General features: G+C 55.1%; 10 protein-coding genes across 10 annotated transcripts; 2 read left to right on the top strand and 8 right to left on the bottom strand.

Moving 5' to 3' along the window:
• Positions 1–161: 161 nt before the first annotated feature.
• On the bottom strand, positions 162–1,135 carry ACO1O0_008692 (SurE domain-containing protein; the record flags this gene model as incomplete). The annotated part of the gene is made up of 2 exons (XM_083198056.1): positions 162–892; positions 958–1,135. The coding sequence occupies 2 exons, from the start codon at positions 1,133–1,135 to the stop codon at positions 162–164; spliced, it is 909 nt and encodes a 302-aa protein (XP_083045791.1).
• Positions 1,136–2,084: 949 nt separating this feature from the next.
• Positions 2,085–4,490, bottom strand: ACO1O0_008691 (glycosyl hydrolases family 31-domain-containing protein; the record flags this gene model as incomplete). The annotated part of the gene is made up of 1 exon (XM_083198055.1): positions 2,085–4,490. One exon carries the CDS (start codon positions 4,488–4,490, stop codon positions 2,085–2,087), a length of 2,406 nt encoding a protein of 801 aa, XP_083045790.1.
• A 1,711-nt stretch (positions 4,491–6,201) lies between these two features.
• On the top strand, positions 6,202–8,444 carry ACO1O0_008690 (poly polymerase catalytic domain-containing protein; the record flags this gene model as incomplete). Its single annotated transcript, XM_083198054.1, has 3 exons — positions 6,202–6,903; positions 6,967–8,259; positions 8,322–8,444. 3 exons carry the CDS (start codon positions 6,202–6,204, stop codon positions 8,442–8,444), a joined length of 2,118 nt encoding a protein of 705 aa, XP_083045789.1.
• Positions 8,445–8,960: 516 nt separating this feature from the next.
• ACO1O0_008689 (transcription factor domain-containing protein) lies at positions 8,961–11,399 on the bottom strand (the record flags this gene model as incomplete). The annotated part of the gene is made up of 1 exon (XM_083198053.1): positions 8,961–11,399. The coding sequence occupies one exon, from the start codon at positions 11,397–11,399 to the stop codon at positions 8,961–8,963; it is 2,439 nt and encodes an 812-aa protein (XP_083045788.1).
• Positions 11,400–12,752: 1,353 nt separating this feature from the next.
• On the bottom strand, positions 12,753–14,140 carry ACO1O0_008688 (uncharacterized protein; the record flags this gene model as incomplete). Its single annotated transcript, XM_083198052.1, has 2 exons — positions 12,753–13,963; positions 14,074–14,140. 2 exons carry the CDS (start codon positions 14,138–14,140, stop codon positions 12,753–12,755), a joined length of 1,278 nt encoding a protein of 425 aa, XP_083045787.1.
• A 1,101-nt stretch (positions 14,141–15,241) lies between these two features.
• On the top strand, positions 15,242–15,727 carry ACO1O0_008687 (uncharacterized protein; the record flags this gene model as incomplete). Its single annotated transcript, XM_083198051.1, has 2 exons — positions 15,242–15,423; positions 15,499–15,727. 2 exons carry the CDS (start codon positions 15,242–15,244, stop codon positions 15,725–15,727), a joined length of 411 nt encoding a protein of 136 aa, XP_083045786.1.
• A 235-nt stretch (positions 15,728–15,962) lies between these two features.
• Positions 15,963–17,486, bottom strand: ACO1O0_008686 (uncharacterized protein; the record flags this gene model as incomplete). Its single annotated transcript, XM_083198050.1, has 1 exon — positions 15,963–17,486. One exon carries the CDS (start codon positions 17,484–17,486, stop codon positions 15,963–15,965), a length of 1,524 nt encoding a protein of 507 aa, XP_083045785.1.
• A 615-nt stretch (positions 17,487–18,101) lies between these two features.
• HAS1 (ATP-dependent RNA helicase HAS1) lies at positions 18,102–20,092 on the bottom strand (the record flags this gene model as incomplete). Its single annotated transcript, XM_083198049.1, has 5 exons — positions 18,102–18,473; positions 18,535–18,654; positions 18,711–19,072; positions 19,134–19,635; positions 19,691–20,092. 5 exons carry the CDS (start codon positions 20,090–20,092, stop codon positions 18,102–18,104), a joined length of 1,758 nt encoding a protein of 585 aa, XP_083045784.1.
• Positions 20,093–20,585: 493 nt separating this feature from the next.
• ACO1O0_008684 (uncharacterized protein) lies at positions 20,586–21,032 on the bottom strand (the record flags this gene model as incomplete). The annotated part of the gene is made up of 1 exon (XM_083198048.1): positions 20,586–21,032. The coding sequence occupies one exon, from the start codon at positions 21,030–21,032 to the stop codon at positions 20,586–20,588; it is 447 nt and encodes a 148-aa protein (XP_083045783.1).
• A 1,177-nt stretch (positions 21,033–22,209) lies between these two features.
• On the bottom strand, positions 22,210–23,372 carry ACO1O0_008683 (beta-ketoacyl reductase; the record flags this gene model as incomplete). The annotated part of the gene is made up of 3 exons (XM_083198047.1): positions 22,210–22,467; positions 22,695–23,041; positions 23,222–23,372. 3 exons carry the CDS (start codon positions 23,370–23,372, stop codon positions 22,210–22,212), a joined length of 756 nt encoding a protein of 251 aa, XP_083045782.1.
• Between the last annotated feature and the right edge of the window lie 3,464 nt (positions 23,373–26,836).

Here is a 26,836-nt window from a genome sequence, read left to right as displayed (position 1 = left end):
ATCCACAGCCTATCTCTCCACGGACATCATTCCCGATCCATTACCCGATTTGACTATCAGTTGAAGTGCAGCCTGTCCCAGAATATCTATGCCATTGACTTAATAGTCTCTTGCATCACCGTGTTATTCACATCTTCTTCATACATATAGTTGTGCGAACATTATTCATCTTCGCATCTTGGGAGGCAGACCAGGATGTCCTTCAGCTTCTCTAGGACAACGTCCTGACGCTCATCGTTGGCCGTCGTCTTGTCGAACGCGTCGCCAATGCTCACGGAGACATAGCATCCATCAGCTACACTGACTACTGACTCTGTGGGCAGCTTATTTGAGCCGCACCACTTAACATCGGGTGGGGATGTGAAGCCCTTGTTGATGCGGGAGAGGACAAACTCAAAGTCATCGACAGACGAGCACCTGTCATCGACCTCGGGGAAGTTGACGTTGAGGAAGATGCCATCAGGAAGATATGGCCTGCCTGAGTCGATGACCTTGTTGGTCACCTTGGTGGCCAGCTCTGCGTAGACGTGGCTGGCCTTCGGGGCGGGTTCATTCCACGCCGTGTGGCCGGTCGTCGCGCCCGAGAAGGCCAGCGAAGGGATACCGGTCTTGTTGGCTGCATAGGACGCCGCTCCGACTGTGCCGGAGAATTTGACGACGCCCCAAAGGTTTGCTCCGACATTGGGGCCGGACACGGCCAGCTCGGGGCCCTCTCCATCCCAGCGGTTAGGCCCGAGGGTATGGATCCCGTACTTCATGGCCGTCACTGGGAACGAGTTAACCCAGTTCAGCTCCGGACTGGTCTCGTTGAATCCAATGGGCCCGTTGTTCCCAGGGCAGCTGTCGTACATGCACGGCTCCGAGCGAGGCTCCGGCTCCACGTCCTTAGAGCCTTGAGAATATATGTCAGCCCTCAATTTGCCTGAATTCGTTTCTTTTGGGAGTGAATGAACTAACCAGTTCCGGACTGGTTATCAGCCGGAGCAGAGAGAAGCACATCGTGGCCCGAGCTAGTCAGAGCGGCATGGAACGAGCGTACGTAGTGTTCGGCCCAGCCATCGTCGTTGGAATGGATGATCCGGATGCCCTGGACAGCCAGGGCATGGAAAAAAGCGATAGAAGCTGTAAGTTTCATGGTGTTTAGCGATGACTCTCACAATTGCAAGAGGTTGATGCTTTGTTGATATGCAAAAGGGTAGACGAGTCCCAGAATTCTACGTAGGTCGGTCCCCAATATACCTAGGACGACAATGAATATTATGGCCACCTACAATCAGCCAATGACGACTGTGACTTTGTTGAACGCTGGAGCGCTGTGGAGTTGGCCAACAGATTGAATCCTGCGATTTGAACTGTCGGGGGGGCTGCCATTCGCCGACGGAGACACGTGCAACGGCGAGCAGCGTAGCTGGCTCAACACAACTCTAAGCCCTAAGACGCCTTCTCGTGAAATATCTCCCTCACAACCCTATACGGAGCATACTACTTAACAATTGAGGATCTTTGGTATGGGTCTGCCATGGCCCTTTCCCTCCTCCATCTGCCGAAGGCTGACGTCTACCCCGTATTATCTGTACCCCGTACGACAGGCAAAGGAGCAGGGGGCCTCAAATGCGGGGGGGTTTCGATTTTTCAAGCGAGAAATGCGCCACAGGCTTTCAACTGCCGTCCTGGGCTCTCAATTCAGAATCGGAAGAGATCGACCATCCGTCTGACGACGGTGTTCCATTGGGGAATGAAGGCTAGGGGGTGGAAATGGACCCATAGTGACAGAAGTGTCCATCTCATCTCAAGATCAGCCGTGGTTACCAGCAAGATCGTGAAGATACCAACCATGCCCCGTACACATGTATTAGTTAAAGTTCAGCCACCGGCCGGCAAGCAAGCGATCACATATCCTCCTACATTATGGCGCCGTGTGGTATATGAAGAAAACTTAAGGCATGAAAATATGCCTAGTACTGTTTGCAGCTAACAACTTAGACCTCGCAAGCCCCTGAGTCCAGCACATGGCCAAGCCACAAAGTTTCTACAGATCCCACTATGCTGCTCTAACTTCCTCCATGTCAACACCCTCAAGAAAGTTATTTTGCCCGGCTGTCCGACGTCAGAATCTCGATAATCGGGCCCAAATACACACCATCCACCCCGAGGCTCAAGAGCTCGGTGACTTTGACGGCTGAAGAGTGGGCTGACTCGGAAATAGCCAGGATTTTGTCCTTGACATCAAAGCCCACTTGGTAATCCGACAGTAAGTCCTCGATGCGTTGGACCTTGTCAACCAATCCCAGCTGGGGATCCGGTCCCAGGGTCAACGAGACACTTCCGCTGCTGCCCGACAAGTTCGGGACCTGAACAACTAGAGTAGGAAAGCCCTGCTGCTCGATGCCAATTTTCGCGTCCTTGTACTCAACTCCATCCCTCATGACTTGGCAGGATGCTGGAAGAGTAGATACGCCTAAGAACCTCAAAGTCCAGCTCTTGTCGGAACTGGAAATTTCCAGGCGCCCGTCAGCCTGCTTATATTCCAACAGTATTTTCCGAGAGTCTGCAGTCTTGTCTGATTCTTGGTCAACCTCATCGTCTCCGCAATCCTCGTATAGCGTGAATTCTCCGTCTTTGCCGACCACCACCAGCACCTCCAGGTATGATGGATTCGGGCAGCCATTCTTAGGGGAGGCGGCTCCATCAAGCGGGATGATGGAGCCCTCTGGGGCCAAGACCGGGATGCTATCGATGGGACGGTACATCTTGAGCCTGCGATCACCATCGTATACGAGGCCGGTGAAGATATCAATGTGCCTGCTAGGGGGTACCCAAGCATCGACTGAGGCATGGTTAGTTCTTGAGTCGCGAGGATGAACCACGGGCGCCACCACGAGACTGGTGCCGAAGAAGTACTCGTTCCGATTCTCGTAGGCCTCGTCACGGGAGGGGAATCTCCAGTACAGCGGTTGTACGATGGGCTCGTCCCTGGACGCTGCGATTTGGTTCATGCTGTGAAGGTACGGCACAAGCCTGTGCCTGAACTGAAGCAGAGCCGTCATCACTTCCTCGTGCTCCTTGCGGTACTGCCATGGTTCCTTGGACCTCCAGCGACTCTGAGTCGAGTGAAGGCGCATGAGGGGTGAGAAGACACCGAACTGAACCCACCTGGTTGACAGCTCGTCGTCGCTGTAGCCTCCCATATGACCGCCAATATCGTGGCTCCACCATCCGTACCCAATATTGGATGCCGTGGCGGTGAACTCTGGCTGGAACTGGAGAGACTCCCAAGTCACGATGGTGTCTCCCGAGAATCCCACAGGGTACCGGTGGCTACCTGGCCCTCCGTAACGGGAGAAGATGATGGGCTTGGAGTTCCTGGGCTGCTGCTGATGGTCCAGGAAATGGAAGTGGTTCAACAGCCACAGCGGATCAAGGCCCGGGACGCGCGAGTTGGGACCCTGCTGCCAGTCTATCCACCAAAAGTCGCATCCTTCGTCCTCGAGTCTCCGATGCAGAACGTTCAGATAAGCATGCAGGAACTTTGGTGATGTGGGATCAAAGAGAATCGGGGCCTTTTTTGACGTGTCATGGCCGAGAACAGTGGCAAGTTCCTCGTATAGATCTTCATGGTGGTGGATGCCGGAATGGGGATGGTCGTTGAGGGTCGTCTTCAGCCCTCTGCGGTGCAGTGCCTCGCAGAATCCCTTGGGATCGGGGAACAAGTCCTTGTTCCAGGAGTATCCCGTCCACCCGGCGTGCGGGACATGGTCCCCTGCAACATGGTGCCAGTCCATGTCCATGACGGCAACCGAAAATGGGATATCCCGCTCACGGAACTGGTCCATCAGGTCGAGATATTCCTTGGCATTGTACGCGTAGTAGCGACTCCACCAGTTGCCCAGCGCCCACCGGGGGATCATGGGCTGGTGGCCCGAGATGGCGTAAAAAGCCTTCATGGCGCCTTTGAAATTGTGGCCATAGCCGAACAAGTACCCGTCGATGCGGTCGCCCGGACGTCGCGGAGCCACGAAACCGTCCTCTTCGAAGAGCATAGAGCCACTGTCATCGAGCGCCGTAAAGCCATCCCTCGCCAGAATTCCCGTTCCCATATCACAGCGCCCGTCAACCTCATCAAGAGTCCTCGCTGTCCCACCCAGATTCGCTCGCGAGTTCTTGCCGTAGCGCCACTCAGCGCCCCATTTGGTAATCTTGCTGGTGAAGCTGGCCGTCAGGCCATTGGTGCTAAAACGCTTCTTGTCATAAGCGAGATGGAACACCGGTGTCTGGATCTCTAGCATGTCACCAGTCTCATGAACTTGGTGCTCGGGAGTCGGAAAGCGGCGGTTGACGGCAAAGGTCGACGGCCGGTCTTCGAATACACCGTCTTCCGCCCACTCATATCGGATGACAAAGTCATTGATGAGGGTAAAGCGATACTTTGGGCCCTGGATGATAGAGCCCGTCTCCGCCACGGGTTCATTTGGAAACTTGTACTGGTTCATTGTGTCTGCTCTGGGGGGGCTGCTCAGCGATACACAAAACGGGCATTGCCTACTACTTTCAGACCCTCAGGGCATCAGCTTGTGATCGGATCCCGCGGCCTTCTTATACTTGTATGCCACTTCCCCGCATCATATCACCACGACACGGGAGCGGAGGCAAAGGTGAGACCGCCTGCATACGCTTGCGCACGAGGTGCTAATCTGCGGGGGATGATTCGACCGATGAGATGTCGTAAATCATCCCGGGCCGACGCCGCGTTGTACCACTCAGACGCTTGCGCATGAGGTGCTAATTTGTGGAGGATGATTCGACAGGTGATGCATCGTGAACAATCTCGGACCGACAACATGTCATCCTGCCAGTGACCATATAGGTGTCCGAGACCATCACACCGCCAGCCTCACAACTCCTACGGTTGAGTGGCTATAAATATGTGGCTTGTGCTACTAGCCCGAATTCCCCGCAGTCGGCTCGAATGTCCTGGTGAGGCGAGTCCGGTAGGCCTCACCGCATCCTACGTTCGTACTCCAAATGTCCAGAATCGCCAAGGAGAAGATGCATGGATCCAATACCCGACGCGGTCTCGTGCAGTCGTTTGAGGCCCAGCAATTGGGCAAACATGGGTTGCCAACGCGGGTGGATGATTTGCCCCATGCGGAGAGTCGTCGGTGTAAGATATCCATAATGTGCATGTATACGGATATCATGATGGGAGATGGCTCCTATCGTGCATACCTTGATGGTCTAAGCCCATCCCCAGTAACACTCAATAGCGCACCATCATTGTCCTGTCCTAGCGCACATCCCCAGACTCTCTGCGACTACCCCCGTCTAGGCGACATCGACTTACCCAAGTGTTTGGGCGGTCTCCTCGTAGCGACACGAGGTTATCCTTCATGGGTATCTTCGAATCCTGAATCGCTAGTTGTCCCAAGACTGAATCGATTGGGCGCCGAGCCGCTCTCCCCGGAACCGACGAAATAGCCAGGGTCAGCATCAAATCTAATAACAATTGCTATAAATTGGCAGGCAGCTATCGGCCGAGTGGTGCCAACAAGACCCGTTTGTTTCGATAGCTCAAGGTGGTTGGGGAATGAGTGGGGATGGCTGCCTGGTGTCGCTGAAGTTGCTCCAACGACACGTGATTTCGCGCAGCTTCTCGCGTCAGAGCGGTCCGGCTACGGGGGGCCGCCCCTTCACTCTGGATCAGCGCGCGCTGGTGCCTGGCGGCCTGGACGAATGAACGAACGGCGGCCTGCCGAGAAGCCCAGCACTTGCCAGCTCTCACCCAGAGACCCAACAATACATAAATAAAAATTGTCCAACGGTATCTTCTTCCAATTTCACCAGTTTTCATTCTCTTTATCTTTGCAAACCCCATCTCTGCACCAACAACACCTTCGGCTTGTCTGGAAGGTGCTGACAAGACCCATTGGCCAATAGTGCCCCCTTAGTACCCTGGCTCCGGCTCAGCACAGCCCACAGGCCACCTCAACCTCAGCTCACCTCAGCCACCCTGAAATCTGCATCTTCGACCTCCTCTGCTCAGGCGCTGACTATTCTCTTTGCTGGCGTCAATATCTTGACAAGTCAGCATCGGCGTGTTGGGCAATTGACCTTCAATTGAGAGTCAAATCCTCCCGAGACATTGTGTTCCCGGATCGTCTCCGCTTTCTCCGATCTCCCCACATTTCACATTCCCCAAACAGCATGCCCACAAGACGTGGAGCTGCAGCTGCCGCAGCACAAGCAGCACAAGCAGCAAAAGCAGCTCTGCCTCTCGAGGATTGCAAAATTGCCCTGAGCGGCAAGTTCAACGCTTTTGGCCACAATCAGAGCTCGCTAGAGACCGTAGTGCGCAAACTAGGTGGCAACGTCACCAAGTCCGTTACCAAGGACACCACACACGTCGCCTGCACCGAAGAGGACTACAATGCCAACTCTGCCAAAGTTGTTGCGGGCAAATCCAAGGACCTTCTCCTTGTCAGCCCTCAATGGATTCTCGACTGCGAGACTGAAGGAAACAAGGTGGACGAGGCGACGTTTGCCTGGGCGGCTCAGACTCAACCAGGCCCCAATGGGGTGAATGGCACCACAGCCGGCACCAAAAAGCGACCTGCTATTGCCACCAAAGACGACAATGACGATGAGCCAGATACCAAGAAGGTCAAAGCAGGCAAAGCCAAAAGCACAAAGGCCAAGAGTGCAACTGAGGATAAGGCATCCAAGGAAGAAAAACAGGTCGCCGAAGGCCAATTCATAAAGAAAGCGAACGTGGCCATTCCTCTAGATGAATATTGCCCCTTAAGCACGTATCAAGTTTACGTCGAGTCCGACTCTGGGTTGATTTGGGACGCCTCTCTCAACCAGTCCAACTCAGGGAGAAACAACAACAAATTTTACCGTATACAGGTATGTCCCCTTTTTTTTAACCATCTCACATTTTCAAGTTTACTAAGTCTCTACCCTTGGCAGGTTCTCCACGAGCCCAAGTCAGGCACATATAAGACTTGGGCGAGATGGGGTCGTGTCGGCGAGGGTGGCCAGAACTCTACCCTCGGCAACGGTAGCCTCGCCGACGCTACCAAAAATTTTGAGAAGAAGTTCAGGGACAAAACTGGACTGTCCTGGGGAAACCGCGGTGATGCGCCCAAACCGAACAAGTATGCTTTTGTGGAGCGAAGCTACGATCCGGACTCGGGTGAAGACTCGGATGAGGATGGCGTCCAGGCCACCAAGAACGAGGACCCGGATGACGACTATGAGCCTCCGGAGTGCACACTGGAGCAACCGATCCAGGATCTCATGGGCCTCATCTTCAATCAGCAATACTTCCAGGCCACCATGAGCGCCCTCAACTATGATGCGAAAAAGATGCCGCTAGGAAAGCTGAGCAAAGCCACCATTATGCGCGGTTTCCAGCAGCTGAAAGACCTTGCTGCCCTCATGGACGATTCCAGTCTAGCCAGCAGCAAGTGGAACATGCCCCTCGGACCTGCAATGGAGCACCTGTCCAACACCTACTATTCTTTCATTCCTCACGACTTTGGCCGGAACAGACCACCCATCATCTCCAACGATGTCATGCTCAAGAAAGAAATAGAACTTCTTGAGAGCCTTTCAGATATGAAGGACGCGACCGATATCATGAAGATTGATCGCAAGTCCAAGTCCAGGGAAACGATCCACCCCTTGGACCGCCAGTTCCAGACTCTTGGTATGGAGGAGATGACAACACTCAAACGCAACAGCAACGAATTTTCCATGCTCGCCAATTACCTCAACGAATCTCGTGGTGCCACGCATCACATGTCGTACAAGGTGGAGCAAATCTTCCGGGTCGAGCGGAAGGGCGAGAAGCAGCGCTTCGATCAGTCCCCCTATGCCAGCATCAAGTCTGACCGCCGCCTCCTCTGGCATGGATCGCGCTGCACCAACTTTGGTGGCATCCTCAGCCAGGGTCTACGTATTGCCCCACCGGAAGCCCCCGTGTCAGGATACATGTTCGGAAAGGGCATCTATCTCGCCGACATGTCCTCCAAGTCGGCCGGCTACTGCTGCTCACACAACTCGGGCGGATACGCACTCTTGCTTCTCTGCGAGGCGGAGCTGGGTGACCCCATGCAGAAACTCACCAATGCCAGCTATACAGCCGGTGAGGAAGCCAAGAAGAAGGGTATGGTCAGTACCTGGGGCCAGGGCGAGACGGGCCCCAACAAGTGGACAGATGCCGGAAGTGTGCATGAGAATCTCAAGGGTATCAAGATGGTAAGATATAACCCTTACTCTCTTTTCCACTGTAATGGAATATTGTGCTAATACCCTGCTAGCCCGATCTAAGCGAGACACCTGGCCCGACAGGGGTAGATGGTGCGGGCCTTTATTACAACGAATACATCTGCTACGATGTTGCCCAGGTCAAGTTACGCTACCTCTTCCGCGTCAAGATCTAGTCAAACCGAGGCTACCACATACGTACTAGTAAGCTGGTTTTATTTCTAGAGAGTGAGTAAAGGTTTCGGGGGTTCTGGTTGCCATTGTTTGGTGTAGGGGTGATTTCCAGCGGAATCATGTCTGTTTTCTCACATTCAATGGGTGATAAAGAAATCCAGTCTGCCTAGGACGTCGTGCAATGTCACCTTGATAAGTACTAAGTAATAACTAGTTACACGATCAATAAATGTGATGATTCGTGTGGCCCGTAATCAATGGATAAGAAAATATCTATCCTTCTGTCATTTGATAGGAATAGTGTGTATACGGTCCCGTTCAAAACATGGTTGTATAGGGGAAACATCATAAGCCATTCTGTGGGTATCTTCGATGCGTAAACGAGAACACTACCCATGCATGTCACCCTCCTAGTCGTAACTGCGTGGTCCTATCTACAAGACTCAACGCATATTCTTCTCTTTCCCCTATACAGCTCGCATAATGATAAATAAAGCCGCGTTCTTTTACAGCGAGCTCTATACGCCAACCCCGGTACCGCTCATAAACTCGTTAGCTGCGGACCACTCCCCATTACCGGGAGTCCACATATTCATGTCAATGCCCATGGCATAGTCCAGCCCGTTGTCAAGTCCCAGACCATCCATGGCACCTTCAAATGCATTATTCAGCTCCGACTGCTGCGAGGTGGACGGCGGTGCAGGCGGGTTACCAGCCGAGAAGTCATCGTGTTGCACATCGGGCATGGCGTTCTGCGCATCGGGCCCGGAGGCTGTGGGTGGGGTCCACGCGTCCGTGGCCATCATGGAGGGCGGGATGGTCATCTGGGCTGGGGGTGCAGGAGTAGGGAATGTGTCGGAGGCCATGGTATTAGCTGAGGCCGGGGTCGAGGTCATGCCCGTGTCGTCCGACATGTCGATGTCTTTGAACATGGCGTGGCGCGATACAGTGTTTCCGAAGCCCCCAGAGTTTCTATGGCGGTTGGTGTCTGGCGGCGGTGTCATGTGCGATGGCATCACCCTGGGTCCCAGCCCATGGCTGATGAGTTTCTCGAGATCGGACCGGATGCCAGCGGCGGCGATGCCCACGCAGCACTCCTTGACGGCCTGCAGGCAGACCTTGAACTGCTCCATGACTGACTCGGGGGAGAGGTTGAGCTTTCCCGAGTTGGCATGGTAGGCGTATTTGAGCATGCGAGCGCATTGGTACGCGCAGATGGCGAGGTCGAGGTCGGCGACGGGCTTAGCGCCGAGCTTCTGCATGGAGGCGAAAATGCTGGCCATGGCCATGGCATGATCGACGCATTGCCTCTGGCAGTGCTCGATGAAACTCTCATCAAACTTCTCCAATGTGCTTTTAGGCAGGGCTTCGCGAAGACCGATGAGACCGAGGCGGTAGAGGTCACAGTGGCACTGGCGCCACCAAACATGGATCATGACAAAAACACATATCCGGGGGGAGTATGCTCGTAATCGAAGCGAATTTTCGGAAAACTGAAAAGATGCGGGGAGGTGGGCGGCAAAGTCCTCAAGCTCCCTGTGTAATGATAGCACACGGGTCTGGAGGTCGCCAGGATGGACAGATCGGCTAACGAGGGCGTCCTTGGTGAACTCGCTGATCTTGTGTCGGATGTGCTGGATGCGAATGTGCAGAGCCAGGCTGCCGATATCTTCGGCCTGAGCCGACTGGGGCTGGTTGGGTTCAGGGATGAGCTTCTCCGTGTCCTGGGGGAGATCAAACTCAAAGTTGCGTTCGTTGCATGGCAGCCCCACAAATATCCTCTCAGCCCTCCATAGCGAAAAGTCCCTGTGGCCACCAGAAATTCCAGAATCGATGCAATAGAGCGTCCACATCAACCTCCGCCGCGACTCCTGGGCGAGGAAACAGATGTTGGGCGACTCGTAATTGAGCCGCAAGGCAGCGGCGAAGCGAGAGGCGATGGCGAGGAGCATGAAGGCGCTGGGGAAGCGGTTGGATAGGATGCGGTGTTTAATCATGAAGACGAGGGCTTGGACTTTGATCGTGGAAGGGCGGGAGTAGTCGGACAGGATGAGGGACTCGGCCTCGTCGATACAACGGCTGCCGTAGGACCGCATTCCAGGACCCATGTCGGTCAGACAGGACGTGATTCCAACCAAGGCGAGCAGCAGCGGTCTCTCGACTTTGCCAGCGTGGTACTGCTCCATCAGGGACGCGCGGTGCAGGAAGGAGTACATGGGAATGTGGTGGACATGGCGGAAGAACTTCTCAAATGTGCGCCCTATCAAAGCATCGAAAGATTCATCCGGGCAAGGGCTGCCGCCACGGTTAGTATGGGAGATGTTCGATTGAGACCGTCGTGAATGAGTGAGGTCGTACATGTCGTTGGTGAAGTTTGGCGTCGTAACGACCACGCCGTCCACGAAGCCGTCGCTGTCATTGTGGACATCATCCCGGAGATCCTCGTCATGGCTCTGCGGGCTATTACGGCCACCACTCAGGCTCTTGTTTGAGATCCTCGCTCGTTTGGTGGGCCGGTAGACACACTCGATACCCTGGGCGCGGCACCGGTCACAGGCAGGCATGTGCCCGGAGCATCTTGCCTTTCGACTGTGGCAGCTCAGGCAAGCCTGCTTGACACGGCGGCGTGGCAGGGCAACGGACCAGGCAGCGGCAGCGGCGGCCGGGTCGACAGCATCGTCGTCGTAGGAACAAGGAAAACCGAGGCGTTGGCAGTTGGAGCAAATGGGGCGGACGCCGTTGCAGCGGACCTTGCGGGCTCGACAGGTGGTACAGGTCGTCGACGACTTCTTTGGTGGGCGGTTTGGAGAGGAGTAGCCGGGGGGCTGCGGAGTGCCGGTGTCGGCGAGGCCAGATGCAGAACTCACGACGGCGTTGCCGTTGCCATTGCCATTGCCCACTGCGGGGATAGCTGACGAGTTCGCGACGCTAGTCGTGGGCGCAGAGGACAGGTCCATGGCGAGTCTCGCATCGGGACGAGACACCGCCCCGGGAAGACGTCAAGTATTCCAGGAATGGCGCAATTGGTTGGGCAAATGACGGGCACGGCGTCGACGAAGCGGGGCGTGGGAAGGAGGCACGGCGTTGGAAAAAGTATGCCAACAGCAAGGCGAGACGAGGGTCGCGAGGGCGTCGATGATGTCGATGTTTGTCTGGAAGTGATGTCTAGAAGGGTAGCAGGAGGGGGAAAATTCCTCTGGGTCGAGGGAGGGTGGGCGGGTGGAACTGGGGACGAGGTAGCAGAGTTGGCAGCGATTGACAGCACCAGCGATCCTGATCGTCCTGGCTGGTGGCTGCTGGTGGTTGCTGGTTACCTTATGGTTAAACTTCTTAGTGGTTCCCAGAGCGCAGGGCCCCACTGGCCGACCCAACGGGGCCACCGATGGCCCGAAAATTCCATGACCTTGGACGTCTTCCGTGCGGTGGCCCGACACAGAGTCTTTATAATTCTGTTCAGCATCTTCTGCCTTCTTATGCGGTATCATCGGAGGGTGCTTCCCGCCACCGAGACTCCGGCCGGTCTGTTGTGCAACTCGGGATTGCGGGATTGCGGGATGCGGGCGGCCGTCTTCTCCCGCGGCACGGCTTCAACTTGCCTAGCAAAGCGTGCGAGCCGCCGAGCCCAGGAACGAGGGCCGATGAGTCATGGATACTACTGGTTTTCTTGGTGGCTGTCTAGTTTAGGACTGGTCCGCGGCCGTTTCGCTCCATCTCTCAAAAGCATCTGATTCTCTCCCTGGAAATGTCACCCAGTCTGTCCCTGAAGTCATACAGGAGGGTGTCCCGTCTCCTAGGTGACTGGATCATTCGAATGACGTCGTCCGAAACACGCGAACACGGCCACTAGTCAGAGCCCCCTAATGCCCCAAAAACTGCCATAGTACTTATTATAGCAGCAGCATCCACGCTAACTTCACATCTGGGTTTCAAGGAACCCCAGAGTTGCCATTATGTATAATAAATCCAGTAGTATTGGCATCAGACGGTATGGTTACCTCATGTAGATCGGAACTCGGGACGCCAAGCCCCGCATTGATCGCCCCTTCCCCAAGAACCCCAACTCTGCTTGTCGTCCGACATCCGCTCCGACCCGCTCCTGCCCATCAAGCTGTCCAGCGTCAGCCCGTCAGGCTGGGGAAGCTACAGACTTGCTGCAGTTGCCCATGTGTCATGGCGTCTCAACCCCTGGCACTTTATTCGAACATCCCTCTCTAAGTCTCTATTACTAAATGCCCCGCACTCCATACTCCGTACTCCGCCCCCAGCGCCCTCTATCATCAGAATTCGAATACCTACATGTGCAAACTCGCTCAATCCTGGTCCGCAATGGTGGATTCTGGTAATAATGCGGCAACCCCGTTCGAGTACACTATTTCCATGCTCGACATGATGAAATCATCCAACTGCCCGCCCATTGTCAGGCGCCTCAGCAGCGGCGATTCGAAGACGGCCACGCAAGCCGCCCGGACCTTGCCTTTCTTGCGCGGGGAGATTTGTGCCAGCTTCTCGTCTGCCAGGTCCACAGGCAGCAGCCTCTTGCGGTGTCTCTGGCGGTAGCCGTCTTTCCCGAAGCGCTGGACGATGTATTCCTTGACCAGCTCCAGCTCCCTGCGGATGTGGGCATTGTGGATGGCGACGCGCTCCGCGTCGTACCTTGGCATCATCGGGTCCCGGAGGAACACCTCATAGTCCAGGTCGCCGGGCGACATGGCCCGGTCGTGGTCTGCATCCGTCCAGCCCAGCTTGTGCTCTGCCGCCGAGTGATACACCTCCTGCAGGAGCTGTAGCCTCCAGCAGGTCACGACGGCTCGTTGCTCTGAGGTGAATTCCCGACCCGGATAATGGTCGCCTCCTATCGAACTTCTGTTCCATTTGAGCCATCCATCCCACGGGTCGTCCGACTCGTCTCCATCATGCCTAACATATTCCTTAGAGGAGCAAAATCCTCTGATTGGTTTGCGTAACTGCCATGTCCCAGAATTGAGGAGGCTTGAGAAGAGCCTCTCCGAGACAGACGTGATAGTTGTATCGCCTTCGCTTTCGAACCTCCAGCACGAATTGGGAAAGGCCACGCACACGCGAGCGGCCCGCCGAATGTGGCACGCGGTGCGGACGAACAGGTGGAGCTCCTCGGCCGTCATAGATGCGTATAATTCCCTAATTTCCTGGTCTTTGAAAATGTCGATGGGCAAGCCGAGACTTATGTTGAACGACTTGAAGCAGGGCATGTAATCGCGGATCATGCCGGTTCGGACGGCAGCCGCCGCGTGGGCGAAATGGAACGCCGGAGAACTCATAGCCCCATCGTGCTCCAGCAGCCTTATTGTAATTCGGCCCCCAAAACCGTCAAATGTTCGTCGGCAAGCTGGGGATACCCGGATGAGGTCTTGAAGCGCCTCCACGGAAGACAGCTCCATCATGATCAGGAGGAGGATATCGGCGGGAACATTTTCGATATTGCAAGGCACGTGGTTGACCTTACAAGCAGTCCTGCCAGCGGATCTCTCCCCGGTGACACTACCTGTGGTGTTGGAGAAGCCGGCCGGGTTAACAATGTCCAGGAGCAACTGCGACAGCGAGTCGTGAGACGGAAATGCAAGTTCGAGTAACATCCTCCGCGCATCCGAAAACTTCGTTGGTTTTTCTGGGCAATTCGGCCTCTGCCTCCTCCTGATGCGGTTTCTAGGCTCGTGGGCATGCGGTTGACATATCGATCTGATCCTAGCTCGAGCCCGGTGATACAAGTGGACCAGCGGGTCAAAGTCGAAATTTTTCATTGTTGAAATACGGTGGGTGACTCTGATTGATAATAGATCTGATCAGATTAGGGGAACACAACGTTCTCCGCGAGGACAGGTGGCAACTTACTGGTCAACGTCTATAATTTAGGGTGGCAGGATATTGGGGCGCTGAGAGCCAGAGAAGATGATGGAAACTCAAAATCAATGGGGAAAGTCGGGCGTATGAATTCGATGATGATTTAATACAGCTCTAGACTCTTCAGGAAGCCTTGGATGCCTCATGAAGAAAATTGGCAAGGTAGACTTCAGCCTCCTGGGCGGAGGCTGGCCTTGTCTGGAACGAACTCCCCCATTAGGATTGAAGCAGACACAGCAATCATGTCAGGCTTAGGCTAAACTCTATCAGACAACACATGTTCTCATCAATGCGCATTTGCAAAATTGCCACGTCGTTGTGTTGCTCCTAGTTAGGCCGTGTGAGTGTTCGTAATCGACTTGACAGCCTCGGCCGGCATTCTTGTTGAGACGTTGACGTTGCCGAGTCCACTTGACGGTCAAAGTCTATTACTCATCCCAAACCCCCGGGTACTGCGTGCAGCAGTAGGCACAATAGTACAGCGGTACAGAGATACAGAGATACGGAGGCCCGGAGGCCCAAGGGCAACGTTTCGGCCGGAGCCCCACATTTGCCGAACGGCATCCGGGTCAAGGGCGTGCTCCACGCCAACTCCGAGCTACCTTCATGGTATGTACTTGCTCACATCAAAAATACGATGAATGGGTGAAAACTACAAATACCTGATGTCCTTGGAACTTTTGGTCCGTCATTAGACATTATTGGCCGACGACAGGATGTCACGATCCCGTCGTCATCGCAACATCATTCCTGAAGTCATCAGTCCATCACCAGTCAAACCGCCACACCACGACGCCTATAAAGGCCATATCTCCCAAATACATATGACATGCCCCTTGGCTCTTCCAGTCTCTAGCAAATCAAATCAAATCAAATCACAAACTCGTCGCCAAGTCTACATTTGCACACACACCATTCGAACATGGCCATCCTCAGAGCCTCCAGCGGCATGCTCCGCACCCAAATCGCCCGTCGCCCGGCCGCCGTGGCAACTCCTCTGCGCAGCATGCAGATCCGGACTCAGATGGACGACCTCGGCGGCCCCGGAGGGCAAGAGAAGCCGCCGTCCCGTCCCGGCGGGCCCGATGTCCTGAAGCGCAATTGGTGCGTCTTAACCGCCACATCAGTGAACATTCCCTGTTTCCCGTTCCATCCCAGCTGACTGGCCCCTCCCGCTAGGCCCGCCATCGGCGGCGTCGCCCTCGTCCTCGTGGCCACCTACGCCTACCTCACGGGCGGCGGACCAAAGGGCAAGGACAAGGCCCAGGAGGAGCTCGACGCGGCCAAGGATCGCGCCCAGGACCTCAAGAGGAAGGGCCAGGAGGGCCTGCGCAAGCTCGAGGACACGGGCGTGGGCGACCTGAGCGGCCGCAAGCCCGGGGGCATGGGCGGTTTTCGTAGCGACTAGCAAGGAGGAAGAAAAACGACGACGACAGCGCCGGCCTCGCCGACCCCCGGGTGACTTTTCGGGTTTGGGTGTTTCGGGCGTCTTGATGAGTCTGCATTGATACCGTCGACCCCTTTTCTCTTGGACGGTTGATTTCTCGGGGTCACGGTGTATAAGTATCACCTATATCTTACAAAACGAGGTCTAAGGTATCTCCAAAAAACAATTACAGTTCTAATATCCATACATACCCCCCCTACGCGTTCTTCGCCTCGCCCTTCTGCTTCTCCAGCAGGTAGTCCGCGCCCGTCCACGCATGGTACACTCCATACAGCCCAGCCAGGGGCCAGATCTTCCACAGGCGCGACTTGACGGGGCGGGCCCTGAGCGCGGCCTCCTCGGCCTCCCAGTCGACGCGCACCTTGTCGAACACGCTGGGCAGGTGCCCCGCGCCGTACCGCTCGCGCACGGCGTCGTACGCGGGCCGGTCGTAGTGCGCCCAGAACTCATCCTCGGTGTAGTAGGCGTGGCTGTACAGCCACTTCTTGCCGTGGGCCTCGCGCACGCGCCGCTCCAGCGCGCGGTTCTGGCGCACCACGGCCGCGCGGTCGCCCGGGACGGGGCCCCACACGCCGTAGTTGAGCAGCGTCTCCTCCGTGGCCGGGTCGGCGAACTCGGCGTGCAGGCCGTGCGCCGAGGCCGGGTCGTCGCGGCGGATACGCAGCGGGCACAGCCACAGCGGGTACAGCGCGTACGTGTCGTGCAGCCAGCGGTGGAAGGACGGCGCCTGGGCGTAGGGCACGCCGACGTCCTGGATGACGTAGTAGTCGTGCAGGCCGCTCTTGTGCATGGCGTGGTACATGACGGACGTGTGCATGAAGCGGTCGAGCGCGGCGCGCGTGACGCGGTTGAAGGGCGTGAGGAAGTACTTGAAGGCGTAGCGCGCCGTCCAGAAGCCCGCGCGGTTGTACCGGAACAGGTAGTCGGTGATGGGGATGTAGTCCACCAGGTCGTCCTCGGGCGTGCCCTGCTTGAGCTTCTTCTCGGCCTCCTGCGCGTGCAGGTAGAACCAGGGGTCGCGGCGCGCGGTGAAGCCGACGGGTTTCTTGCCCTTGGGCACGTCGTCGGCGAAGCGGCCGGAGCAGATGACGGTCGAGTCCCGCGAGTAGACGATGCCGTCGAGGAACTCGATGTCGTCCTTGGCCGACTCAGCCTTGATGACGCCGACATAGTCCTCGGGGGTCTTGCAGTGGATGTAGCGCAGCTCGACAAAGGGCTTGGCCGGGCGCAGGCGCAGCTCGACGAGGGTGACGACGCCAATGGTGCCAAATGCCGAGGCGGCCCCCCACAGCAGGTCGGGCTTAACGGTGCGCGAGGCGTGCTCGATGGTACCGTCGGGTAGGACAATCTCGATGCTCTCGACGGTGGCCTCGAAGGCGCCGTGCCTGAAGGAGCTGCTCTCGCCGGAGCTGCCCGAGAAGCCGCCGCCGACGGTGATGGTGGGGAACTCCATGACAACGGGAGGGAGCAGGCCGTGCTTGAGGGTGGCGGCAACGAGGGCGCCCATGGGCACGTTGGGCTCGGCCGTGGCCGTCAGCTTGTCCTTGTCGATGGAGAGGATGTTGGTCAGCTTGCTGGTGTCGACCGTGTTGTCGGCGCGGCGGTGCGACTGGCGCGTGCTGTTTGTCGACCCGTGATAGATGCGGAAGGGCTTCTGGATCGAGTGGAAGTGCTTGACGCGCTCGGCCACCTTGGCCACCTCGGCGTTGTGAGCGTCCATGATGATGTCTGGAGGCTGGGTTGGAGGCCTGGGTCGAGAAATGTATCAAAGGCTTCGCAAGTCAATGTCAATTAATGAGGGTATAAACAAATTAATACACAAAATAAAAACTCAACGTCACTGGGCCATGGTCCAAGTAGTGGTGAATGAATGTCGGGTTGGTGAAACTGAAAATATATTGATGAATGATTGCTGGTGATGACGAAGCTTACCTTTGTTGGTGGCTCCGCCCCAATACACCCCTGCTTACATATAGTAGTACGCCAAGCAAACATCTTCTTCAACTACCCTATGCCCATCCTCAGCTTCATTATAATAGCATCTTCAGAACTGATATCCAATATTTCATGAAAAGACTGCATAGGGGAAAATGGGATAGTCAAAATTCCGACGACTGTGTTGGCTCGGCTGTGTCTTGTTCTTCTTTTTACTGCCACACTTAGACCCTCAAACTACTAGAGGACAAGCTAACGCAATATAACCTAAAGAGAAGCACGAATATGAAGTACATATTGAGTCAGAAGCTCGATATCATTAGACATAAACGCCAGCCTATAACAGAGCCGCTCCTACACAGCTATCTACTTTCTACCCATTCCATATCCCCATCCCCATCTATGTTCTCCTCTTGAAGCCACTGCCCTGCCGGGGCTGGCTGCCGTACGCCCTCCGGCCCTGCACCTTGTTCCTCCCCATGCTCTGGCCCAGCTGGATGTCGACGCGCGGCGGCGTCTGGAAGCCGAAGCTCTTGGCCACCTTGGTCAGGTCCAGCTTGTTGACGTCGTACACGGACCGCAGGCTGTGGCTGGCGTACGCGTGCAGATACGACTTGAAGGCCTCCTTGGCGCTCTGCGACAGGAAGTAGTTCTGTCCGATGAGCTTCTCCAGCTGCGACTGCACCGGCTTGATCTTCTTGGCCGGGAACTCGAACTCGACGACGGGCACGCGCGCCGCCTTGAGCTGCGTCAGGAAACCGACTTCGGTGGGCTGGAATGGATTGTTAGCGTGCCGATCGCATAGCGAATTGTGAGTAGAGAGTCGAATTTACCTGGAGGAACATCAGACTGCGGCCCTTGGTGTTGGCTCTGGCCGTCCGGCCAACGCGGTGGATGTAGTCGGTAGCATTGTCCGGGGGATCAAACTGGACGATAAAGTCGACGGCAGGGATCTAAACAGTGTCAGCGCAAGTGTCACGTAGTGAGTGTACCATGGTCATCTACTCACATCCAATCCACGGGCAGCAACATCCGTGCAGATGAGAATGCCGTGCGAGGCGTTGCTGAACTCGAAGAAGGTATTGGTCCGCTTCTGCTGCTTCTGCTTGCCGTGGAGGTCCAGCACGGGGAGGTCGATGTAGTTGAGCAGCTCGGCGTAGTACTTGACCGAGTTGCAGCTGCTGAAGAAGACAATGACCTTCTTCTTCTTGTCCTTCATGGTCTTGAGGAACGAGAAGAGTAGGACGAAGCGCTTGTCGGCCTCGCACATGACGTAGCCCTGCTCCAGGCCTTCCACCGTGCTGAACTGCTTCTCCTCGTCGACGTTGATGTAGAGCGGCCCGGGTCGTAGCGAGATTCGGGCGAGATCCTCTGTTTGAATGTGTCAGCTGCGCTGTACCGCTTGATGTGGGCGACTCGGGGAGTAACTTACCAACTTTGGTGGTCTGGGTGGCCGAGAAGAGCATGGTCTGACGGTCGTTCTCCCGGTCCTTGGGCTTCAGAATCTTGATAATCTGGCGCATCTCGTCCTCGAAACCGACCTCCAATATCCGGTCGGCTTCATCAATGATGAGGGATCGCAGGTTCTTGAAAACAAAGGGGGTGTTCATGAGGTGATCGAGCAGCCGGCCGGGGGTGGCGATGAGCAGGTTGACACCCTTCTGCAGCTTCTCGGCCTCGGCCCTCCGGTTGGCGCCGCCAATGACGATGCCGTAGGTTTGCGAGTGGTTCTTCATGAGCTCGCGGGCGACGCCAAAGATCTGGAGGGCGAGCTCTCGGGTCGGGGAGACGACAATGGCGCCGGTTCCGTTTCGGGGCTTGAAGCGCACGGAGCTGAGCATCTCGATGACGGGGACGAGGAAGGCCAGCGTCTTTCCGGAGCCTGTCTTTGCTGCACCGAGCACGTCCTTGCCGGCGAGGAGAGGGGGTATTGCCTAAATCTGCAGTCAGCCTTCTCTGCCCAACAGTCAGTCGTAGGGGGGTACTCACGCTCCGCTGGATGTTGGTCATCTTGGTAAAACCCATTTCCTTGATCGCCCGCATGGTCTTCTCCGATAGATTCAGGTCCTCGAACAGGTCAGAGTTTGTGGTGGGTGGTAACAGCGGTGCGCTGTCCTTGGGCAGGTCGTCATCGCCAGCCTCGTCGCCATCTTCCAGCGCGGAGGCACCGCCGTCGGACTCGTCGTCACCATTTCGCTCCTCCTCATCCTCAGAGGCACTTCCCTCGCCGGCAGCAGACTCATCGTCCTCCTCCTCCTCGTCTTCGCTGGGGGGGTCGACCGGCGGCGCGGGGCTCTTGGACTTCTTGGACTTCTTGGACAGGGCGACGGCCTCGGTGACGCTGTCGGCATCCCTCAGCTTGCGCTTCTTGTTGAGCGTAGTTGAACCCATGGCGGCGGCTGTGATGCAGGACACACAGGACGTCAGGTGTTGTGGGCGTCGAGTTTGTTGCTGCGCAGTGGGCGTGTCGTGGACTGGGGGAGGATGGCTGACAGCTTTTTTGTGGTGCTGGGCGAAAAAAAGTTCGAGACGCTCCAGCAGACTGAGCACACAGTCGGCGGTTGCTCCACTTTAGCGCTGTGTCGGGCTTATCGATAAGGTGGGGACAATGCCCCACTCCTACAGGGTCCAACTCGAATTGATGAATCGGGTGGCTCTTCTGCGACTGCGATATCGATTGCTGGATCCTTCAATATCAGATCATTATCAATTACCGAGCATCAGTTTTAATTCAGGGATTCACAAGTCGCACCGAAGTATATCTCCACAAGTAATATATTGCTGCTACCTCATTTTACCAAACATTTAAACAATTCAATTAACATAATACAAACTCCAATCCTGCACATTCTCGTTTCAAGCTCCATCCCTGTATCAGGGGTTTCTAGTTAGGGAGGGCCTGGACAGGGTAGCTCTGGTCCGGCTTGACAACCTTGCCGTTGACGAGCTGCTTGTCCGTGTAGGCGGGCCAGGCAATCAGCCTCTTGGGGTTGTTGACGACGCTAAGGGTGGTGAAGCCGTTACCAGGGCCGAAGTGGCCGCTCCAGCCGCTGGTGACGGTGTAGACGCCGCAGTCGGTGCCCTTGTTGGGCGAGCGGCTGGCAGGCGTGCTGCCGTCCTTCTTGACCGTGTAGGAGCATCCCGTGCGGGAGCCGCTGGCGTTGATGGTGAAGGACCAGGCGCAGCTCGTGTCGCCGCTGTTGCAGGTGCGCTTCATGTTCTCGATGATCCACTTGTCGGTGGTGGCCATGGACTTGACGCCGGCCTCAGGGGCGGCGAGGGCCGAGGAGGCGAGGATGGCGGTGAGGAGGGCGGTAGCGGAGAACTTCATCTTGGCTGTTTGGGGTGGTAGTTTTGTATAAGGTAGTAGATAGTGTATTTGGTTATAAGCGAGAGTGTCTGATTGTTGCTGGTCTTGAGTGTCTGAGTCTGATCTGCTGTCTGGAAGAGACCCAAGAGAGGAGGTTTCCGGCTGCTTTTTATACCTTTTCTAGTCCACTGCTACTTGCCGTAGTGTCTATCTTCCCATGGTCTCGATTGCATCGTAGCCAGCTGCTAACACGCATCTGATCGTTGTCTTGAACGTTGTTTGCTCGTATTGACGTCTTGGCTCTCGTCAGCCTCCCCGGGGAATACGGGATTGGCGCATTACCCCACCCCAGACCGGCTTGTCAGGTGGTACGATGGACAGCTATCGACTATTCTCCGACGAGACTCACAAAGGAGGTGCAATAGTCGTCGATGGCTGGACTAGAGGCGGGAACACGAAGCTTAGGTCAGATGGAATGATCTAAGAGGCTGAAGACTTACTAACTGACTTCACTCGGCCCAGCTAGCCGAGAGACACTATAAGCACTATTCTGGGAGTGCGCCATCCATCCCACCAGCCCAAATGGCCCGATTCTGCACGGCATAGGTTACGAGCCAGCTGATGTTCGTTAAACGCGAGACTATTAGTTCAGCTGATGGTAAGATGCACTGCAGTCTTGAGGTCTGGACTCGTCCCGACACTTCTGACAGATACATAGTACATATAGTACGGCAAATCCGGCATCGTGGGGCCCGAGACATGTTGCTACTGCGGTGCTGACGCCCGATCGCAGGGGTCCTACATGCATTGCATTCACGATGGGCTGTCCATAATATGTTCTTTGGGGAGTTGTATATTTCATTGTAAAAACGGGGATATATGGGCCCGATATCAAGGTCGTGGGTGGAGATGGCAAGGGACGGTGGGCTTTAGTGAGAGCACAAGCTACTATCCGTAAAGGTACTTCATACTCCGTACATACAGTACCATTAGTACTAGTTAGTACCTAGTAGGCACTGACACATATTAGTACTACTACTACGGATAGTATCCGTACTGATACTACTAAGTACTACTATACTTTAAGGTAGGTAGGTAAACTGTCTACGGGTATAGGCATAGGAGCTTAGGTAGGTGCTACCTTACTAATGAATTAATAGTAGTAACTGGAAGGTACAGGTGCCTCCATACGGCGTCATCAGGCATGCAGCGCATGCAAACCCTCGGCAGCGCGCTTGCCCAACGCCTCCAGTGTCCCCATGCTCAGCATCTCCAACGCGCTGATGTCTAGCCCGAACATCTGCTTCCACCACGCCCGCATCTCCACCGCCACCATCGAGTCCAGTCCCAGCTGCGCCAACGACAGGGATACGTCAATCTCGTCGTCCACAGGCCGCAGCACTAGGCCCAGCAGCTTCTTCCCAATCTCCTGCGCCAACTGGGCCACAAACGATACCTACGAGCGTCGAGTTTGGGTTAACGAGGTTGGACTCTGACTGAGTATTCTCCATGGCCGAGGGCGATCGGCGTATTACCGTCCTCAACACCTCCAGCAGCTCTGACTCCTGCACCGCCCGCCAACCTGTCCCCTTCATCTTCTCGAGCAGCTCGTCATTCTCGACGAGGTATCCTGCGCCCTCCACGTGAAGTGCAAGGCAGCCCCATGCTCGTCCTGAACCTGACAAAGGCGTCGAGGAACTTATAGGCGCTGGCATAGTTGGCCTGCCCCGGCTGACCCACGATGCCGGAGAGCGAGCTGAATAGGATGAAGAATTCGAGGTCTAGCGACTGTGTCTCATTGCGCAGGTTCCATGTGCCCTTCACCTTAGGCGCAGTCGCTCCGTTCCACTCGTCAATGGACATATTCCGCCAGGCTTGGTCATAGAGCACCATGGTCATCTGGAGGATTCCCTTCAATGGGTGGGGGGACTCTGCAATGGCGCGGGCCACGTCTGCCGCCTCGGTGACGCTTCCACGTACCGGATGCACCTCACAACCCATGCTCTCGATCTCTTCGACAAAGAGCCTATCTCTCTCGGTTGTACCAGCACTGCGGGATAGGAACGTGAGGTGCCGGGCTCTATTCTAGACCATCCATACGGCCACAGAACAGCCCAAGCCGCCGAGACCGCCCACAAGCAGGTACGAGGCTGAGCCATCCAAGGGGGATGTGCCAGATGAAATCGCAGGCTAGATCTGGCCCAGCTGACGTTCTCCGGATATTACATGGCGCAATTCAATCACAATCTTGCCAATGTGACTGCCCTGCTGCATATGCTGGAAGGCTTCTGCCATCTTGGAGCCAGGGAAGACCTTGTCGATTGGGATGGCTTGTATATGGCCCTCGCGGTAGAAGTCCATCATCGATTCAAGTAAGCTTGCCAGCTACTTTAGCATGGTTCATTATCATGTGGGCCGCAGGTAAAATACTCACCGGCCGACCATCTCCGGCCTCTCCTTGCACATCTGGTCAATATCCACACACCGCTAGCTGCGATTGGCAAGGAACACCTCCATATCCAACTTGCCAGCTCCGAGGAGGTCACGCTTGCCAATCTCTACCATTGTGCCCCATTTAGCAATGCACCGCCAAGTTGCGTGGAGGAACTCACCCGACAGCGAGTTGAGCGCAAGGCCAACTCCCCTACCCTTGGTTTTCCTTAGCAAGTCTTTTTCGAAGCTTACGCTCCGCGAGTTGAAGATGTGATCTCTCGAGATGCCAAACTCTTGTACGAGGAATTTGATTTTCTTCTCACTAGGTATAGGAAGGCTTAGTCACCCACAGGATCCCGGAATCCGCAATGTTGCCAATGAATGTTTTCAGCAGCTCAAGTTTGGTGGCATCCAGCTGGTCAAAGAACGATGTCTGCCCATCGAGGACAGCGATTATGTCCTGACCCGATGGAGGAACGTCTGAGAGGCTACGGTAAGAAATCACATACTCTTGCGCGAGCAGCTCTTCCACGATGGGATGACGCTTGGACATTTCATCAGAGGATTCGGAAAGAATAGTCGCCTTCTCTGTTGGAACGTGGTCACGCCGGGGGCTCGCTACGATGATGTGGCTTATATGGCTCGACTCTGACGAGTCGAATGCAGGCTCACCAGTGGGCTGGAGGCCTACTGTTGCCAACGCCTCCTGCCAACGTTCCACAGTAACGTATAGCTCACCAGCTCTGCCGTGGCTTGTGTGGATAGCAGGTGTGAATCTTGTCCGCCCAGTTGACCTACGAGCGTTGGCAGATGATGTTGGGCGTGTAAGTGGGAGTTTTTCATGCGAGCCTCAAGTTTTCAACGTCGTGGACTCGTAGTCATTGACATGCACGGCTGGCTAAAAAGGGATACCGGGCCATGGACAAAATGAAATGCACTGCTACTTTCTTTGCCCTCTCTATAAGAAGTGTCTGGATTTGTAGTCTGAGTTGTGGTTAAAACTGCAACTCATACCGAGGGCGAGTTTGCGCGCGCCCCCAGCACGTGTCCAAGGTGTCGTGCTGCAGACACGCATCGTGACGTTGTCGACTTGTGGAGAGCTGATGCACCACGAGGAATCTTGCTCCACGGGTGTGTAGTAAGGCCAAGGATAGTAATGGCATGTGGCGGTATGTGGCGGTATGTAGTGGTATGCCGGGAGTCTAAGCAATTGGGGCATCATTGCCATGCATTTTGGCTTACTATGCCGCGAGGGTGCTTACTATGTGTTACCAGGTTCTCAGTGCGATAATAAGGCACGACGTACATACTATCCTACATAGCTCCTAGTACTATAATTCGTATCAGCAGGGCCCCCCATGTCGACAAATGCGGCGTACACATAGTGTACATGTACACTTCTAAGGCTGGGCCCACTGTCCAAGGATTGTTGGCCAACTACCCGTATTATATTGGCCTTTTCCAGGGACCAGCATGATGCATCATGCATGCCGGCGTAGTAAGCACCAAAAATTCCAACCCAAACTCTGCAAGGAGCATCTTCCTACGGGGCTCTGCTCGGTAGCTAGATGGTCAGGCCTATCAAAGGACGCATGCGCTTATGATGGATAACCAACATGCTTGTGTGAGCCTTGGCAAATTTCACCGTCACGCGATGGGTATTATGAGTTAAGGTACGGATACTATGCCCTCCAAAAGAGGCAGAGGGAGTCTGGTACCAGACCAGTGGTCAACCGTGGGGGATCTTGTCGAATTTCATCTTCCCATTTTCTCCAGGTTTTGCTCCTGAACCAGCCTTTTTCTTCATACACCATGGAGAAAGTCGAGAGCCGCAATGACCATAGTGCGTTGGAGGCGCAGCCTGATGCAAATGCAACAGCAGAAAGCGACGTGCTCGGCCTCGAACCGCTGGCTAAGAAGCATTGTTCCTTCGACCCTCTTCTATTTCAAGGTATTAATTGCAAGGAGCGATTCAGCTGGTGATTTACTCCTTTTTACAGCACGTACTTGAAGGGCGAGGCCGGCTTCGACGGAGACCCTATGAGGATCTCCCCATTGGGGAAAAGGAATGAGCCGCACACTTTGCAACTGTCGATGTTACGTTGAAGCTTATTCCCGTCTTTGTTTTAGCCCCCTCGCGTTGTAGTGGAATCATCTCAATCGAGGATAAGCGTTGATTCTAACGCTTACGCAGTAGCCACTAGGACTAGGACCACTTCCATCGGATCCTACCCTTGTCATTCGGCTCATGATCTTTCCTATGATTTTATTATGCTACTCAATTATTCCATTCTAAATGGTTATGTAGTAAGCTACACGGGCCCTTCCTTGGTGTAGTATTGTGACCCGTTCAAATCCTGCCATCATAGTAAGCAGACAAACCATCGGGTTTTGAACTTCCAAATTGCGAAGATTTCACGTGTAACCACAGCGAAGCCCCAATTTTCTGTGTTTCAAGGTCAACCTGTGGTAAAGATGACCAGTCCCGAAAGTCAGTCAAGCCGAGAGATGACTTCTCTATTTGTACTATGCCCTTTGATATCGCTACCTGTGCCTTACCGAGCGTCACCACGAGTCCATGACTAGACAACTCTCCCATCCTTACACTGACTGAGTCCTCCAATCTTCAGCGCGCTCGAGGCAGAGACAATCAACATGTACGCTGATTCTATGCTCCAAAAATGGCACCAGGACGCTTGGAACCTCGTCGATTCTAATGGCGGTTGAATCCATGTACAGCATGGATGGGGACATTTGTCCACTCAAAGAGATGGTTCAGGTGGCGAAGGAGCTGTTTCCCCTTGGCAATGCCCAATTTATCATTGATGAGGCTCATAGTAATGGCGTTATTGGGCCAAAGGGAGCAGGTCTCGTAAACATGTTTGGTCTGGAGAAAGAGATCGCTATTCGCATCCACATGTGCAGCAAGGCCCTAGGATCAACTAGAGGTAAGACAATAACCCCCCCATTCTATATGGGATGAGGCCGTGGATGAGGGCATCCTCAATATACCTCTCACCGAGGACTATGAAAGCATCGAACACCTAACTCACATCATGCCGGTATTGACACGTCAGAAGCACGAGCTTTACCTCTTCTTCCATCTCATGATCAACAATATCAACGCTTATCCCATTACGTTTCCTGTCGTTCCCAAGGGGAAAACCCGTGTCCGGCTGGTCTTTCATGCACACAACGGACTGGATCAAGCGGAGACGTTGGCTAACGTCATTTGCGAGTGGGCTTAGGAGATGTTGGAGATTGAGAGTGGTGAGACAGAAAATGTCATGCCGAGCGCAGCAAGACGGGTGTATGCTATGCAGATTTGAACTGTATCTTAGATGAAGAAATTAATCATTATACTGGGTACTGCTTTGTAGTTCTAGGCTGGA

The sequence above is a fragment of the Amphichorda felina genome, assembly GCF_050947745.1.
Source record: "Amphichorda felina strain 45539 chromosome Unknown scaffold_9, whole genome shotgun sequence".
Lineage (NCBI taxonomy): Eukaryota > Fungi > Ascomycota > Sordariomycetes > Hypocreales > Bionectriaceae > Amphichorda > Amphichorda felina.
Note: the sequence above shows the minus strand (reverse complement) of the source record. Positions and strands in the feature narration are given on the sequence as shown.